This window comes from Meriones unguiculatus, chromosome 18, assembly GCF_030254825.1.
Source record: "Meriones unguiculatus strain TT.TT164.6M chromosome 18, Bangor_MerUng_6.1, whole genome shotgun sequence".
Lineage (NCBI taxonomy): Eukaryota > Metazoa > Chordata > Mammalia > Rodentia > Muridae > Meriones > Meriones unguiculatus.
The window spans coordinates 58,450,618-58,470,352 of NC_083365.1; the positions used below are offsets into that span (position 1 = coordinate 58,450,618).

The 19,735-nt window shown below is 40.8% G+C and overlaps 1 protein-coding gene across 2 annotated transcripts in view; it reads right to left on the reverse strand.

The window, feature by feature from the left end:
- Nucleotides 1–19,735, reverse strand: part of LOC110560660 (contactin associated protein family member 5) — a 755,447-nt gene that overhangs the window by 449,997 nt on the left and 285,715 nt on the right. For both annotated transcript variants that reach the window (XM_060371591.1, XM_060371592.1), the window contains exon 4: nucleotides 15,723–15,870. In XM_060371591.1, coding sequence (XP_060227574.1) covers nucleotides 15,723–15,870 — 148 coding nt within the window. The remainder of the gene's footprint in view (nucleotides 1–15,722; nucleotides 15,871–19,735) is intronic.

A 19,735-nucleotide genomic window follows, 5' to 3' on the forward strand; every position in this document is an offset into this window, starting at 1 on the left:
GCCCACTGAATCAACTAAGCAGGAGTCATGGAGGTCACAAACATAAAAGCAACAAGCACGGGGCCTGCGAAGGTCTACACCAAGTCCTCTGCATGTATGTTATGGCTATTATGGTAGTGTATAGGATTCCTAGCAGTGGGAACGGGTGTATGCTTGCCTAATTTCCATGCTTTTGGGATTGATTTCCTAGTGCTAAGTTGCCTTGTTCAACGTTGGTATGAGAGCTTTTGCTTTGTCATATTGTATTTTGTCTTTTTCCTATTTGGTAAGTGTTTCTTGGAGAACTGGTCTTTTCTGAAGGTAGACAGAGGGGGAATGAATCCATGGGTAGGGAGAAGCTGGGAAGAGTTGAGGAAGAAAAAAACTGTGGTATGTTTGTATTTAAAATGAATCTATTTTTATTATAATATTAAAAAACAAGAAAAGAAAAGATTTATTTGTTTATTTATTATTTTTACATTATTCTGTGTGCATGTGTACCTGCAAAACAGAAGAGGACACAAGATCTCATAATAGATGGTTGTGAGCCACCATGTGGCTGCTGGGAATTGAACTCAGGACCTTTGAAAGAACAGCCAAGTGCTCTTAACCTCTGAGCCATCTCTCCAGCCCTGGGCTCCACAGTAATGGGAAGAGGGAATGCCTCTGACATGAACTGATTGGCCTGCTCTTTGATCACCTCCCCCTGAGGGGGAAGCAGCCTTACCAGGCCACAGAAGATGACAATGCTGTCACTCCTGATGTGATCTGATAGACTAAGATCAGAAGGAAGGAGAGGGGGACCTCCCTTATCAGTGGACTTGGGGAGGGGCATGTGTGAAGAAGGGGGAAGGAAGGTAGGATTGGGAGGGGAGGAGGGAGGGGTTTATGGAGGGAGACTAAAAGAATAAAGTGTAATTAATAAAAGTTAAAAAAAAGCTAAAAAAAAGAACCCCAGATAAGCAGGAAGTGCTATGTCCCCATCTTCCTTAGTTGGCAGCCAGTGCTGGCCAGTTTAGGTATCCTCAGTTTATCCTCAGGTTACAAAGCTACAGGCAGTCTATGGCCTGAGCCCACTGAGACAAATAGGGACTATCAAGTTCCAAGAAAATACTAGATAAGGCTTTATGTCCTGAGCCAATATGATGTCAAATCATATTGACATCTACACACTGGGTAGGTTGTACTTTCTGAGGAACTCCACCACTGAGAACTAGACAGGGCAGGGAAATACAATTAGGGATACAAAAATAACTGGATTTGTTGCAGATCCACACAGGAAACACCTTTGTCTTTTCCCTACAGTAATGCCCAGCTTTGCAGGGATGTAAAATAAACTGCTTCAATTCAAGAAAGAAAGAAAGAAAAGAGTGGCAAATTAAAGGAAAGGGGGGAGCAGGTATGATGGCCCAACAAGAAAATCCCTTGCTATTCAAACCTCACAGTGCAGTCCATTCTTCGAAACTCATAGAAACAGAAGAGAAACTGACCATTTTTTCTCTGACTTCCACATGTGCATTACAGTATATGCACATCCCCGCATATATACAACATGTGTGCATGTGCACACACATGCACAAACACACAATAATTTTTAAGTTAAATGTGATATTGAGGAATATGTGCCTTCACAAGTTACTGCGGAATTTCCTGGATTCTAGGCTTCTGCATTTCTCCTTGCATACAAAGTTCAATGTCATTCAAAGTAGTGGCTTATCCTGAGAGAACCTGAGCAAAAATGAGCACATGTATTTGGAAAGTTTTTAGCCTGGACCTGTGGTAGCTTTGCAATAGGCATTGATTGGAGTCTTGAGTATACCCACACTGATTTCCATGTTCTCACACCTTGGAACAAAGAATTAGATTAGGAACAGGTGGAGTGCTAGAAGTAGAGACAGTTCATGAAGGGAGCATTTTGTAGAGTAGGAGTTGATCAGAGAGCAGAGAAAGTCAGAGGCTTGATGGAAATGGATCATGAGGATTGTGACCCTTGTGTGTCACTTACAAAGGACTATTTTCTCCTGCATTTGTATACTGCATGTGATCTGTTATAACATTTGCTGGTGTAGGTGTGGTGGTGTTCTAGTAATCTATATGTCAATATTGATGTCTTCTCTCAGTTCCACTCCTCTGATGCCCACTAGGTTTCTACTAGGTCTCTTTCTTCTAGATGATTTATATGATACCATCTCTCTCAGATATTCTTAATTTATGCTTGTTCTTTTTTCCCTTTTTTCTTTTTTGTTTCTTGTATGTTTATGATGTGTGTGTGTGTTGTGCTTGTGTGTGTTGATATGGGGAAGATACGTGTGTGTGCAAATATGTGTAGATGAAGGCCAGAGCATCTTCCCTCATCTTAATTATTGAGACAGTCTCACTTGAGACCAGAGCTCATTGATATCTAGACTAAGTTGGCATCTTGTTCCAGGAAACCCTGTCTCTACTTCCTAAGTGCTGAGATTATAAATTGGATTCTACAACTGCTTGGTGTTTATATATGGGTGCCTGGAACCTGAATTTAGATGTTTATACCTGTACAGCAAGGGTTTTAGCCATGGAGAATTATTCCCAGCTCCACAGCTTGCTTCTATAAAGCCATTTTGGCATATGTGCTTGCACCCTAGACATTCCAGATGCACAGCCTGGATGGGAAGTGACAAGCCTGATAAACCTTTCTGGTTCTAAACTCTAAGCTGGTAAGCACAGACACAATTCTGTACACAGCAGAAGCAGAACAGTTCCCTCTGCTGTGGCAGACCATAGGAGAAGTTCCCCCACCCCCTCCAAGGTAAAGTAGAGTGTCAGGAGTATATCAGATCAGGGGAAGCGCTTCTAAGAGTCAAGGGTATTGCCAGCAGACAGATGTCAAGAAGAAAAAACACACGGGGGCAGATCTAGAGACTGAAAAGATCAGCTGGGTCTAGCCCCATCCTCATATCACAGCAGTATTCTATGGCAGAAATACAGGCCACAATCTAAGAATCTAAGAACTCACTGCAGAAATTCTGGGCATGTGTAAGAAATAAAATCTGTTGGCTCATTTTCAAAATAAAAATACCTTGGGTCATCTTAGGTCCAGATACTAATGTAATGTACAGTCTTACACATTATCTAGGTCTTATTTTCCCTCTGTCACTTACGTTCATTTTTTTTCCCTCAAACACAAAATCCCGGGAACCCCTAAGCTAGTGAATCCCACTCCAACTCTATTAGCCTGGCCAACCTGGCTACCCAAACTGGAAGTTTAAAATAGTTACTAACAGCCAAGGTTGCCTAGCAGCCTACAGCCTGATGATATTTAAAATAAACGGAGGGGAAACAGAGATGAACTCATGTGTAGACTTGTTGAGAAAAAAATAAAAAATAAAAATAAGTGACAGAGGAAAAATGAGATCTAGAAAATGTGTAAGATCATATGCTCCTGATCACTCAGCCAATGAGAAAGGGAAAAAGTGGGGAAAGGTGTTGTGTGGTTTCTAAAAATTGCTCTCTGCTTTCAGTAGGTGTGCCTGTCATTCCGAGTTGACATTACAAATTTGCAAGATAATAAGACAAATGGTTCTGCTTTTGCGACCCAGAGTCTCAGGGATTTTATGAAGTGATGGTCACCATTTCTCAAAGCAAGGACCCACAACTGCCATGTGGGTTCCCTAGGAGACCGTGGTGTTTGGGACATTCCAAGGACCATTGTGTTCCTTTGCTGCTTTTCGGTTAGCGGGTACTTGATTCCTGAGAGTTCCTTACATTGCCCTCAATGCCAATGACCTGAAACATAACTCTTAGGTACTTACTGGAGTGAATAATCTTTCTCTTTTTCTCAAAATGGATTTTTACGATCTCATTATTGTAATCTATATTTGGTACAGTCTGTGGTTTCTTTCTGTGATGACTAATTGACAGACTTTTCCAGACTATTGTTGATAGGCTAATCATGGTCCTGAGAATCTGCCAGTAAGGGTAAGTGGTATATTTCTGATTACTGGCCTTCAAGGCAAATCCTGTTCAGCCACCTTACTGCCCTTATCAGCTCCACAATGCCAATGAGGGCTGAGTTCCTACTGCCCCCATAAATGCTGACCCAGCTGTCGAGCTTATTTTCAGAGAAAGAATTCATGACAAAAATTCTGGCATATTTGATAAGTTTGAGAACCTGTCAACAGACCAGCTAAAAAAGGGTTTTCCGGACTAAAACAGTTCAAGCTTGAATTCCCAAGAGGACTGAAGCACAACTCCAGTGAGAGCCTGGGAAGAGAAAGCTTGTGTCTCAGAATCAGAGAGCTGAAGGTCAAAGCTGACTGGAGAAAATACTGTCCCTCTTTGAGAGAATTAGTCCCACTTAGACTCAGCTACTCAGAGTATACAAGATGTTCAATACAAATATAATTTGAAGTTTTTCTCATGATACATTATATGAAAATAAAAAATTGTATTCCCATTATTTGCTTACACTGAAGACCTTCGGCTCGTAATCAATACAGCACAAGAGTTTCCATAGTCAGCTGAATTTTCAAAAATATTCACCCATTCTGTGACTTTTCCAGAATTTACCAGCAACTTCAGTTACCTTAGATGAAGCCTCAGCACAAAGGGAGCTTTTAAAGTAAACTGTCATAGCTTAGGGATAGCTTTTCTAACAAAAATTCAGGAATTCCTGTGTTTGATGAGCAGGTGCATGAAACAGGAAAAGAATCAAGACAACTTAAACAGAAAAATTCAAAGAAAGAGAGGCCAAAACTCTGGATTACAATTCTAACCCAAGCACATGGAAATAGATCCATACTTATCATCCTGCAAAAAAACTGAAGTCCAAGTGGATCAAAGACCTCAACATAAAACCAGACACACTAAATCTGTTAGAAGAAAAAGTGGGGAAGACCCTAGAACTCATTGACACAGGAGACAACTTCCTGAACAAAATATGAACAGCACAGGCTCTAAGAACAACAATAAATAAATGAGACCTCATGAAACTGAAAAACTTCTGTAAAGCAAAGGACACTTATCAAAACAAAATGACTGCCTACAGATTGGGAAAGAATCTTCACCAACCTTCTATCTGACAGAGGGCTAATATCCAGTATATATGAAGAACTAAAGTGCTTTGAGAATCTTATACCCAGATATTCATCTATCTATCCATCCAATCACCTACCCATCTATCTTTCCATTTGTCCTCTCTCCCTCCCTTCTTTTCTTTTTTCCTATTTCTTTTCTTTTCTTTTTTTTCTGAAACAGAGTCTCTAGTAGACTATGTTGGTCTCAAACTTGCTGTGTAGCTGAGGGCATCCTTGAACTTCTGTTCCTCTAATTCCAACTTTCCTGAATGCAGGGATTTCAGTAATATACTGCCAAGCCTGGTTTATACCATCTCTGCACTAAACACTAGGATTCATTTTGCTAAGAAAACCAAACTAGCATTTTTTAATTTTTAATTTTATTTTTAGTAATTATAGTTTATTCACTTTGTGTCCCAGCTGTAGCCTCCTCCTCCATCCCCTCCCAAACCCATCCTCCCTTCCTCTTCTTCTCCCATGCCCCTCCCTCAGCCCAATGATAGGGGAGGTCCTCCTCTCCTTCCATCTGACTCTAGTTTATCAGGTCTCATCAGGACTGGCTTCATTGTCTTCCTCTGTGGAGTGTTAAGGCTGCTCCCCCCTCAGGTGGAGATGATCATAGAACCAGCCCATGAGTTCATGACATGGTATATACTCACTTATAAATGGATATTAGACATATAATATAGGATAATCATACTAAAATCTGACACCTAAAGAAGCTCATCAAGAAGGAGGACCCAGGTAAGATGCTCAGTCTTTATTCAGAAAGGCAAACGAGATGGACTTCAGAACATGGTGATAACAGGGAACAGGACAGGAGCCTATCACAGAGAGCCTCTGAAATACTCTACCCAGAAGGGTATCAAAGCATATGCCAAACATTTGCAGTGCCCAGGAAATCATATGAAAGAAGGGGGAGATAGAAAGACCTGGAGAGAACAGGAGCTCCATAAGGAGAGCAACAGAACCAAAATATCTGGGCAGAGGGGTGTATTTGGAGACTGATACTCCAAATACAGACCATGCTTAGATATAACCTAGTACCCCTGCACAGATATAGCACATGGCAGCTCAGTGTCCAAGAGGGTTCCGCAATAATACAAACTAGCTTCTTTTAATGAGGATTTTCTGCACTAATTATCAGCATACATATATGAATGGGCTTAATATTCATAGTGTAATTAAACTGTTTACAAATTACAATGATCACATCAAAATCATGTTAGAGGACTCCCATAGTAGATTTTTTTTATACATGAATTCATTGTATGCATTGGGTTTGTTCTTTCTCACTCTGCTTTGTGTGTGTGAGGAGAGAAAGAGAAAGAGACCCAGAGAGAGAGAGAAAGAGAGCACCAGAGAGAGACAGGGAGAGAGGGAGCATTCGGGTGCCAGAGGACAACCTGAAATGCTGTTTTGCAGGAGTTATCTACTCACTCTACCAGCAGCCCAACATGCCCCAAGGACTTTCCCATCTCTGTCCCTGACAGCTTGTAACATCACACCCAGCTCCTTTAACCCATTTTTCCATCCAGTACGAATGCTAGGTACCCAATGTGTCCTCATTCTTGCATTGCAAGCACTGTATCAACTAAACCATCTCCTCAGTTTCATGTTGGGAACATTCTGAATTAATTTTGTTCCATTCTATGTCTGATGCAAATAAGACAAAGAAGGTATGTCAAGCCATCTGGGGAATCGCACACAATATTGTGAACATAAATGAATCACCATGATTGAATGGTATGTAATAAAGGGAAGTGTTGCTGTTCTTACAATTCATTACTCTAACAGGGCCTTGTGAGAGTAAAACAATAAGATGTAAATAACTATTAAGGGATAGGAATAATGGAGTAGGACACTGTGAGGCAAACTGGGAGACAAGACTTCAAATGAAAATAACAATGTGGATAGTCTTGAGAAGTGAATACTCTTAGGCATGGACAAAGGTTTCATTAAGGAGGAAATTGTTCATAAGTAATTTTTCACATATCACCGGAAGAAAAGGGATGACTGGGGCAAGGCTGACAGTAGGAAAGCAGCCCTTGTGGAAAGGGCATCACACAGTCTTTGGCTGTGTCTTTGGTTTACTCCATTCTCAGTGTTCTTGTCAGATGTAGCATGAAGGTGCTCAGGAAAGCCATTCATTTGAGTGTCAAAATTGGAGCAGAAAGCTGCAAGTTATTTTTTTTTTTCTTTTGTAGATATGGCTTTTCCTGAAAACACACGCCATCAGCCTGGGAGATGGTATGCTCAGTAAAATGCTTGTTCAGAAAGTATGAGAACCTGAGTTCAGCTCTTCCATTCCCATTTAAAAAGCCAGTTGAAAGGTTAAGGGTGACTCAATGGATACAAGGATTTGTTTCACAAGAAAAAGGTTCCAGGTCTCCAGAAACCACCGTAAAAAAATAATGAAAGGGAATATAGCCATTTGTATGTCTGTTAATACAGTCTTGCAGAGTTCAGAGATAGGAGGGTCAAAAAGGATTACTTAAAGTCAATCCAGTGCTATGCTCGGTAAAAGACCCTTTCTCAGGAGACCAAGACAGTGATGGAACAGGATGCTTGAGTTCTCTGGTTCCACACTCATAAGTGAGCTTATACTCTCATGCACATCTACCACACAGATACACTGTACTACACATACTCATAAGCATGCACACACACACACACACACACACACACACACACACACACACTACATACACAGAACACAAAAATAAAAAATAAAAAATTTCCATGATTTCATCTTTTTGGATACATCCTATGGTCTTCTTCATGACTCTGCCTCGATGCTTAGGATTGTAGCCAGTGGGTCAATATATACATCATTAAAGTGACCACTTCAACAGGGACAAAAGGTAAACCATGTTGTCAGGCAAGGCTCTGGACTCTGTGTGGAAACTGGCTGCAGAATGGCTGGTTTCTTTTAAGTAACCATTGTTAGCATAAGGCAAGCAGAGCTTCAGGGCCAAGCACAGATCTCATCCATGAGGCATTCGTTAGTCAGGACAGACTGGCTTCTGTGGATATTCTTCATCCTCCCCAGCTTTACCTACACAGACTTGGTTTCTTCAACTTCCAGAGTTATAAACAGTGTTTAGTTTTGCTTTGTGGTGTTTGTTTTGTGTATCTGTGTGTCTATGTGTGTGCTGTGGTGTGTGTGTGTACATGTGTGTAGCTGTTTGTGTGCATTAATGGAGCACCTGTATGCACACTGTATGTGGAAGTAAGAGGATATAACCCTGGGTATTGTTCCTCAGGTTCTATCCAAGATTTTGAAACATGATCTCTCACTAGATTGGAGTTCACAAGGAGGCTAGTAGATATGCTGATTAGCAGCCCAAGGGTTCTGCATGACTACGCCTCCACTCCATGGAGGAACCTGCTCACCATTTTTCTAAACTTGGGTTCTAGGGATACAATTCAGGTCCTCCTATTTTCAGGGCAACACTTACTGACTGTTCTCTCCCAGCCATGAGCGTTCCTATGCCAGCTTCTGACAGTCCACATTTTTTTTTCAAAGTTGTAAATCTTACTTTATTATTTTACTTTCTTTTTTATTTTTAATTATACTTTATATCCCCCCCTCTAGTTACCCCCTTCTCCCTTCCCAACCCCTCCCCTCCTCCCCCTTCTCCACACACTCCCCTCCCCAAGTCCACTGGTAGGGTAGGGTTTCTTTTTCTTCCTTCTGATCCTAGTCTGTTAGGTCTCATCAGGAGTGGCTGCATTGTCTTCCTCTGTGGCCTGGTAAAGCTGCTCCCCCCTCAGGGGGAGGTGATCAAAGAGCAGGCCAATCAGTTCATGTCAGAAGCAGTCTCTCTTCCCATTACTATGACAGTCCACATTTTTACAGGACATGGTTTGTCTCCTACACCTCCATAGCCCAAAGACAGCATGGAAAAACATTGGACTAACATATAAATTCAGATTCTCAATCAATTAGAAACATTTAAAGAAGCCATGGGTTAAGACAGAAGTCCTTAGTGTTTTTGTGTACCACACTTCAGTTACCTTATGGATCTGCATGTTTATCCTCTCAGGTTTTTCAGTCATTTCTAAGAGGAAGACCCCTCAATGGTCTTCTGGACTTCTGTCTTCTCCTCTTCTCAGTGAAGGAATTACAACAATCTGGCAAGAATGTCGGGCTCTGGTTACTCAGTGTCAGATTTACTGGGTGGAATCTGGGTCCTCCATGTTTCATATCTGACCACTGTCTTCCTGTTCCATACACGTGCAAGGGTGGCCTAGCTGTGTTCAAGGCCTCCTAGCCATCCCACGATAGCACTCTACTAACCTTAGTATCCCAAATTTGAAATTTAAAACTTCCATGACTTCTGCTACTTTTGAAAAATGACTCTGGATCTTAAGACCAACTGCAAAGAAGGCAGCTGGAGCACAGATGATGATAAGGGATTTATTTGGGGAAAGAGAACATGACTTTGGCTCAGAAAGTGATGAATTTTGGATGCTATCACTAGGCAGTAATTAATCAGTTAGAAGCAAGGTCTTGTGTAGAGGGAGCAAACTGGGGTACAAAAAGAGGATTGCAATTCTTAATGAGTCTAGGGAGGCTGAAGATCATTATGCTTTATCAGAATTTATAATGCTTTTTTAAAATTAATTAGCTTCCCATACATAAAGAAATTCAAACAGAAGCCCTAGAGAAAATTTAATGTAATTTCAAGTCTCTAGACGGTTTTATGAAAGGTGTCAAAATTCTTTAGGACTGGGAATGTAAAATCCCAATCACCCTTCTCTAACATACCAAAAAAGATGTATACCTGAATAGAAAGGAAAGAATAAGGAACATGTGGCCTAAATATCTAATGAACAGAGGTTATTTGAGGATTAATCACATCCCAAATACTACTTCTAGGAATTGCAACCATAAAGCAAGGAAAATTATTGTTTCTATTTTTATAAAGGACTTAAAATTACCCAAAGTAAGCCAGCATCTTTTTTTCCAGAACACTTTTTGCAATTTGCTAATAACCGTTTAGGAAGATCAGTTCAAGAGAGCAGGATTTTCAAGTAAGTGTCAAGCGAAGGGCTGCCAAGAGAGAGGGCAGAGTTAAATCCTTTAAAGATCTTTCCTTTGTAGCTGAATGTCTTTTCCCAAGGACCTCCCCTAGCAGTGGACTTGGAAAGGAGCAAGGAGGAGATGAGAGAGGGAAGGTGGGATTGGTAGGGAATGAGGGAGGGGGCTACGTCTTCGATACAAAGTAAATAACCTGTGATTAATATAAAAAATAAAAATTAATAAAAAAGATTACCCAAGGTAACAAGTGGAGTTAATGTTAAAGTCAGTTGCCATTTGTGTGTGTGTGTGTATGTTTTAAGCACAGTTCATGTGTTGAATGTGGCTATATGTGATGTTAGAAAGTTTTCAAGGAGGCTCTGAAGACAGTTCAATCAGTAACGAACTTACCACCCAAGTCTATGGACCTGAACTCAATTCCAAGATCCTCTGCAAAAAGACAGACATGGCGGTCCATGCCTATAATCTTAGCACAGACAAGGACAATGAATCATCCATGATGGTTGATCAACAATTAGGCTAGCCTAATTTATCAATATTTACTATTTTCTATGTCTGAGAGGGATGTGCACCATGGGACAACTTTTGGGAGTTGGATCTCTCCTTCCACCATATGTTTCAAGGATTCCATACAACAAATGTCATCAGGCTTTGTAGCAATAGCTTTTATCCACTGAGACATCTTACTGTACTTTGTTGAGGTCTGTGGGCAAGAGTCCAGGAAAGAAAGTTAAAATAGGGGAAGGTGACGAAAGAACAAGCAACCAAGTTCATTACAGAGACAGCCCCTGCTCCCTTATTTGGGATCACCATGGAGACTAAACTTCCTATAGGCAACATCTGAGAGAGGGTTCTAGGTTCTCTCCATGCATGGTCCTTGGTTGGTGCTGCAGTCTCTGCAGGCCCCCCAAGACCCAGATTTTTTTTAGCTTTGTTGGTCTCCTTGTGGAACTCCTGTCCTCTCCATGTCCTTCTGTCTTCCATAAGATTCTTTGTTCTCTGCCCAAAGTTTAGCTGTGAATCTCAGCATTGGCCTTGATCCACTGGTGGGTGGAGCATTTCAGAAGACCTCTGTTTTAGGTTTCAGTCCTGCTTCCTCTCTTGCACCACTTCTGGTGTCTATTCTGTTTGCCATTCTGAGTGATATTTAGCCTGGTGATGTGGCCTTGTGGGGCCACAGAAGAGGATCCAGGCAGTCCTGATGAGACTTGATAACCAAGGGTCAGATGGTAGAAGAGGAGAACTCTACCTTTCAGTGGATGGTAGGAAGGGGATATGTGTGAAGAGAGAGAGAGAAGGTAGGACTGAGAAGAGAATTAGGAGGGGGCTACATCGGGATAAAAAATGAATAAATTGTAAAAACATAGTAATAGTAATAATAATAATAACTTTTTAATTACCAGAAAAAGAAAAATAGTGGGAGGAAGATAAGGGTACGGATGGAAGGGAAAAGGGGATGAGGGATGTGGATGGAAGGTAGGGAAAGAGGAGGGGAAGGAAGGAAGTTATAGGAGCAATGTTCACTGGGAATTTTGCTTGTGGAGTCTCAATTATATTACTGAATCAGGCAGTCAGGGGAATAAGTGACATATATGGTAGGTTTTTTTGTTAATGGGAACAATTCAGGGGCAAAATGGATACAGAGATGGTAGAATGGGGTGCCTGAGGTGTCTAGCTTGGATTGTAAACTTGACATGCCTGAGAAGAGTAGCCTTCATGTACTCTGCCTGTGGGCATGTTCATGTGGCAATTTCTTGAGGGTGAATTCACGAAAAAGGGCCACTTCCACAATGGACAGTGCTATCCTTGGGCAGTTGAGTCTGGGCTGTTTAGGGAAGACAAGTGAAAATGAGCCAGGTAGTAAACCAGTAATTACTGCATGCATTCTTTTTCAGTTTCTGCTTCAGGTTCCGGCCTTGAGCTGCTTCTTTGACAATCTTCCATGACATAAACTTATAAACTAAATAAACCTTTTGCTGCCCCAAGTTCACTCAGCCAATGTATCATATGAACAGAGGAGTGAACAGACTGGCTGCAGAAGCCATGGTGAAGACTTGGGTTTTTATACAGAAAGACATGTGTAGGTTGTGGGAAACCAGTTCTAGCTATGAATACACAACTAGGAAGCTCACTCTGTCTTGAATAGTTCCCAAGGTGGCTGACACCCATTCATGGCCAGTTTTACAGAAAGAATTCTATTCCCTGAGATAAGTCACCAGATATAGGAGTACCTTCAATGGAGAGGGAAGGCCTGGATTCCCTCAAAGTCAGAAACATCTTGGATTGAACCAAGATTGTGGGTATCTTTCTACTTCAGAAAAAAATGGACATGTTTTCTGGGGAGAGGTTAATTTGTTAGCATAGATTATGACTTTCATAAGTCATTCCTTAGTCTATCATTAGATAAAGCTAAAATGTTGCTCAAAGATACCTTTTGACCTGGCAGCTTATAGGCAGAGGAGATAGTTCTTGCAAACACAAGGGAATTAGTTTGACTTCCAGAACCCATGTGAGAAGGCTAAGGGTGGTGGTATGTGCTTGTGAGCCCAGCACTGGGAGAGAGGGACAGGCTGATACCTAGGTTCACTGGCCGGCCAGCCTAGCCCACATGTCAAGCCACAGGTCAGTGGTACACCTTGTCTCACAGAAGCAAAATGGGCAGTACCTTTTGGGGGATAGCTGAAATTGACCTCTGGCCTTTAGATACATGCCCATACATGTACTGGTAACACTGCAGAGACACGTGAACCAGCTTACACACATATATGATATCTGTAATCTAACTGAAACTCTAATCTTTTGGGTTGGCATACCCTATGAGTGAACAAAAGGTATAAAAATAATGAGAAATAGCATGCTGGGTAAAAGTTAAAGTATGGAGACACTTGAAAGACTAATAAAAGTCCTCTGGCAAATAACCCCTCAGTGGGTAAACATTCCTGCTGCCAAGATTTACGAACTGAGCTCAGTCCTCAGGATCCACACGGTAAAATGAGGAAACAGACTCCTGACAAGTTGTCCTCTAATATCCACATGTACACCATTGTATGTCTGTGTGTGTGCGCATACTAAAATGTAAATGAAATTATTAGGTACAAAGGGATGGCATTAGAAAAACATAAATAAGCTTTATCAGTATTTTTCCATTATGAGGTTTCTTAGATAATAAGTAAGTAAATATAAACGAGAACCACAGAAGCATCCTAGGAGAGACAAAAGGTCCTCATTAAGGGATCAGGTACAGAGAGAATTGAAGGCCCCAGACTCACAGGCAGCAAAGTTCTTTTTTTGGATAGGCTGTCATGCTTCCCTCATAAATCATACTCTTTCTAAAAATGTCTTCTCATGATAAATACAGTCATTTCCCCTGTTAATCTCTTCCCTTCAGGACTCCATTTCTCTGACAGATACACATTAGCCTATAGTTTATGTAGGAATCATTAATATTTAATATTTTGTGTTTTCATTCCCAGAAATCTTTTTTGATATTTTTTATTAATTATTCACTTTATATCTCTCTTCTCCTCCTAGTCACAACTTCTTTCCCTTTCCTCCCTATTCCTTTTTCCCTAAACCTCAAAAACGACAAGCCCTCCTCCCTTACCAACTGACTCCAATCTATCATGTCTCTTCAGGACTACTTTGCATCCACTTCCTCTGAGACCTGGAAAGGCCACCTCGCCAGAGAAAATTATCAAAGAGCAGACAAAAGAGTGCATGTCAAAGACAGCCCCTAGTCCCCTTACTAGGTGACCCACATGGATACTGAGCTGCCCATTTGCTACATCTGAGTAGAGGACTTATTCCCAGAAATCTTAATTCAGTGCATATCTCATTGTAGAAGCAAGTGCATTCACAGGAAGCACTTCAAAGTTTTCTGAGGCATGAGCTGTTTTGACCCAGCTTTGATGAACAACACTAGTATGTCACAAGTGAGGTCTTTCTATGTCCCCAAACAGTAATTCATTGAACTGTTGTGATCATTTTAATTGCCAACATGAAAGCAAAAAGTCATCTGTGAAGGGAGTCCCAGATATTGATTGTCTAGATTAAGTTGGGCTGTAGGCCTGTCTGTGGGAGGACACACCCACTCTGCATGACAACATTGTCTGAGCAGGATGATCTGGATTGAGGGGAGGGATGAAACCAGTTGAGCACTATCATGTGTGCAATGTATCATCACTCTCTGCTCTTAACTGTGAGTGTGATGTGACTAGCCCCTTCAACTTTCTGCCACATTGACTGCCCGGCAGTGATGTACGGTAGCCTGAGATTGTGAGCTGATATAATTAACATTTTTCTCCCTTAACATGCAAGAAATTTTGTCCCAGCAATAGGAAACGGAGCTAAGATAACTATGTTTCATAAAAAGCATGCCGATTGAGTGTGTTCACCACTTAAGTGTTATTGGATATTGTTATAACATCAGCAGGAGAATGTCACTATTTAAAAGAAGAAAGTTAATCCATAATGACCCAGTTTGCAGATTCAGCACCTTGCCTACAAGAGAGAATTAGAGTATCAGGCCTTTTACATGACTCCTTCCTCCAGAATAGTGGCTCTCAAACTCTGGGCAGTGATCTTTTTGAGGGGCAAGTACAAGGGTCCTTTTACAGAGGTCATATCAGATATGCATATCAGATATTTACATTATAGTTCATATCAGTAGCAAAATTACATTTATTAAGTAACAATGAAAATAATTTAATGGTTGAAAGTCACCACAATAAGAGGAACTGAATTAAGCATTGCAACATTAAGAAGGTTGAGAACCAGTGTTCTAGAACTCTTATCAGTTCTGCCCATGTTTATAGCCTCCTTTACTTCAAGATGGATCCCTATTTCAAATTCACTATCAACAACTCTCAGGATAACACACTGATACCATGACTGCAGAAGAAGAGAATACTATGAGTTACCCTGGGTAGAAACCTCCTCTTCTTTCAGAGTGAAGAATGAAACAAATGCTCCTTTCATGGGTCTTGAGTAGAAGAAGAGCATGACAATATTTCACAACACTTCCAGGAAAAAGCTGAGTGTAGCTATTTCAGATTGCAAGTGGCAAATGGTTTTCTAAGACCCAAGGGGTCTTAGCTTTGAACTTTTGTTGATGTTTTATTTCATTATTGCCTCATCCCTATAGAGAACTCTACAGAGTATAAGAAACTTTCTACTTTTCAGCTGAGGTACACACACACACACACACACACACAAAGTTAAGAATAAAATGAGATAACTACAAGCTGGGGAAATAGCTATGCTTCTAATGTGCTTGCTTTGCAACCATGAAGACCTGAATTTTATTCCCAGAGCCCAAATAAAGTTGGATATTATAGTACACACCTGTAGTCCCAGCAGTGGGAAAACGGAAATGATAAGACCTCTGTGGGTCACTGCTCAGCTAGCATAGGTTCAGCTGGAAATTCCCAGACCAAGGGAAAAATTCCTGAGTCAAATGATGGACCATGTTCTTCAGGAATATTGGAGGTTGCTAACTGGCTACCTTTTGCATACACACACACACACACACACACATACACACACACACACAAATTGTAATTCTCAATATAAATAATCTGGCATTCCGTAGGCAACGACATTCACCCACACAGCTCTGTGACTTGGTACATGTGGGTACTTACTGTAGGAGCATCCGTAGACCTCCACTCTCATGCCAATCTTTCCATTTGGACTCCACTCCAGGGGCACAAAGCGAACAAAGCGGGCTTTCACAGAGTGCAGCAGCTTGTGGTGAACCACACTGTCAGCGTTCATGTTTCCTGCAAATGTCTGAAGAGAGAAGAAAGTTCAGTGAGCTCTAGAGTACCAAACCATGTAAACAGAAATATGCAGGCTTCTCCACTCAGGCATTTGGGGAATGACAACAATAGCAACAAAAAAACAAGGCAAAACAAAACGAACAAAACCATGAAGACCCTAGTTTCTCTGGTACTGATCCAATTTGGGTGACAAGTCCTCTCAGGTCTTACAGGGTTTTGTTGTTGTTGTTGTTGTTGTTTAAGTACCAAACACTATTTTTTAGGATGTTTCTCTCCCTATCGTTGTGCTCACCTAAATTTTATAAATAAAATAAGTTGCAAGGATGACACCCAAAGATTTAAATATTAATAATAACATAAAGTTCCAGTTTCCAACACATCTATATTCACTGTGAGCTGTAAGATAACTGGCAATCCTCTCCTGGAAGGAGAGATGTTGTACTGAAATAATTGTCAACATTATTTGAGGACAGTTATTACACTAAGCATATAATGTTATCAGCATAATTTTAAAAAGCTTTTTAAAAAACTAAATTAAAAATACTAATACCGGAAAGGAAAAACAGAGAAATAAATCTTCAAATCATCTATTCACCTAGTAGTTAGAAATTAGTCTGAAATGGAATTGCATTCCAAGATCCATGCTTGTTTTGTAGGCCACACTCTATACCTATGTAAGTTTCAGTTTTAATAAGAATGAACCATCACAGTCTAGCTATATATGTACTTCATTTTTCTCTTTATTTGAAAAAAAAAATTTTCACATTGTCTGAAGATATGGTTCAGTGGTTAGGAGCATTTGTTGCCTTGCTCAGTACCCAGGGCTGGTGTGGTCAGGGATCTTGGTGGAAAACATAAAACCACCAGCATGATCTTTCCTAACTCTATTCTAAGTATTTATTCTTGTACACATGGATAATTGAAGTCCTCACCTCTCATCAAATAAAAAATTCCTTGAAAGGGACAGAGAACCCATCACAGAAGACCACAACTGATTAAATTAGAGAACAAATAACTACAGAACACCCAGGCCCAAATGATACATCTACAAAAAGACTCCAGCACCCAAGGCTCAGAGGTCATCATGGAAGAGATGGAGCAAAGAGTGTAAGAGTCAGAGGAACAGAAAGTTTCCTGTGAAATTGAGTCTGCTAAGAATGTCAGGGAAGTTACAACCACGGAGGCTCACCTACATGGCTAAATAAGAAACAAACAAGGACAACACCAACAGACCTGTTAACATGGAATGGGACAGTTCATGAGGTTTCAACCCTAGGCAAGGAACTAGAGGCAACTAAGGAATGCTGAGAGCAGGAGAAAGAGTCTTCTGCAGGGAAGTGCCCCTCAGTTGGTATCCACTATCAAATGGTCAGCCCCGAAATCAACTACATTCAGTGAACACTGTACAGACTGGAGAGGTTTAATACAAACACACACACACACATACACACATAAGAACACATACAGAAGTGTGTATGTATACATTGTATACAATACACAAATACACACATGTATGAACAAATTTATAAAATGAACAATTTATAGAAAAGAGGTTGTTAATTTGAGAAAGAGAAATGGGGAAAATATAGGATATATTGGAGGGTTGAAAGGGAAAAAAGAAATAATGTAATTATATTTTAATTTCAAAACTAAAATTGGAATCTCATTTAAAAATGAGTATTTTCTGCACAAGCGTGAAGACCATTATTTGTGTCTCAGCACCCACATTATGAGCTTGGTGTGGTCCCATTTATGCACATAATGCCACTACTAAAGGAGGAAGATACCAGAGAGTTGCTGAGACTGGCTGGCTATCAGCCTAGTTAAAATCCGCAAGCTTATAGTTCAGCAAAAGGGCCTACCTCAGAGGACCAAGGCAGAGAATGATAGAAGAGAACACATGAGCATATCATCTGGACTCTGTATATGTACAGCACACTCATCCATACACAAATGTACACATAAACCACATACATTCGTATACTTCACATACACACACACATATACTCATACACACACACACACATTCAAACGCACAGAAACACACACACACACACACACACACAAAGACAGCACAAGACCTGTTTAATCCAACATACTGTCACAATGTGGGAATTCATTTACTGAATTTCAAATATTTTGTTAGTGTTTTGGAAAGAAAGTCTTACTATTTTGCCTGTTTGGCCTCAGAATCTCAATCCTTCTGCCTCCAGAGTATAATGTCCCAGTTATATGTATGTGGTATCTGAATGTCTTGCTCACTGCTACCAATGGGAACTCAAGGAATTCTAAGGCACACTCTTACTTAAGGGCCACTGGAAAGTCATTGCAACTGAAAGTTGACTAAGCTGACTACCACAGCTGAACTTAGGGCTCTTCATTTTCAGACTAAAGGGTGACAGAGGAGCACATGAAGTATCAGCATGAAGGAGTCCACAGCTCCATGCCATCAGCCTATCAGGAGGGGTGAGGAAAGAATTATAAGGTGGTGGAGAGTGGTACTTGCTGTTACTTCTTTGATAGCTTATCTGATGCTGATGGTCAGCTTGGTAACTCCCCCAGCCTCACAGTCTTTTACAATTGCAATTAACCAGGGGCAGGTTCTGCTTGGTGCTGGTTTCATGAGGACCAAATGATGACCAGAAAGTTGCTGTGGCTATATTTTATAGTATCATCTTTCAGAACTTTTCAGGCTTATCCCCAGATACAAGTGTCTGTACCAGTAGATAAACTCCAGCGTCTCAATCAGGTAAGCAGTCTCCTTCGAAGATCACCTATTTCCACAACTGATAATTTTAGAGGAGATGACAGGCTCCATGGAAAAGTAGCATAAAAGCAGTTTGTATGTGTCTTTTTTATTTCACTGTCCTGAGATTTGGATCTCAGTAGAGGCTGTGTAACTTTGATATCAGCCTTTGGCAGAATCACATTATATCAAAATCTCCTCTCTCCTGCACATATTTTTCTTTCATCTCTTACTGGACATTATTGGGCAGGTGGATCTGGAAATTAAAAATTGTTCAGGCAGTGATTGCCCCATAGGGAAAAAAACAATATTTGCAGTTTTGAAAGGGGTTCTTGGAATACAATGGGAGTGAGAGCAGAAAAGAAAAAGAAAGGTAGGCAGAAAGATTTTTCACACTAAAGGGAGTAATTTAGTAAACTGAGACCAAACCCCTTGCTGTTTGCTGCAAACTTTGAGGTCTGGCTCCAAGTAAATGAAACCCAAGTTAAATACCTGGCGACCTGCTTTCGACTGCAGCCAAGAGCACATATGGTGCTGGGGAGATGTCTCATCCAGTAATGCTTGCTGTGCAAGCATGAGGACCTGAATTCCATCCCCAAGACATACATAAAAAGTTGGGTGCAGATACACATATATTCTATGCTGGGGCCAAAACCCAGAGGCTCTCTAGGGCTTACTAGCCAGCTAGCCCAGGTGAGGTAGTGAGGTATAGGTTCACTGATAAACAGCTGATAAGTACCTCTGGCCTCTGCATGTGTGACAGAGTAAGACAGTGCAGATGTTCCTCCATCTTCTATTCTTCCTGATTATCATTTCAAGTTTAACTAATAGTTGATCTCTATGATGGAGAATCCCATGGAAAATTACCCAACTCTATTCTAGGAACCTGAGGACAAAACGTCCCAGCTAGATTATTCTAGCTTCTGTTAAACTCCCTGCTTGCGAAACGTGTAACAACTCCTCTGCCACCTCCTCCTTACATGTAGCTGCAGACAGAGATTCCAGGATAGGTTCTTTTGCCTTTAAAAGCCCCTTTCTCTAATTGCTCTGGGCTACACTTAGGTCCTGAATACCTGGGTTTAGTCCTGACCATCTGGAACAAAGATTCACAAACACAGTGGCCTATAAA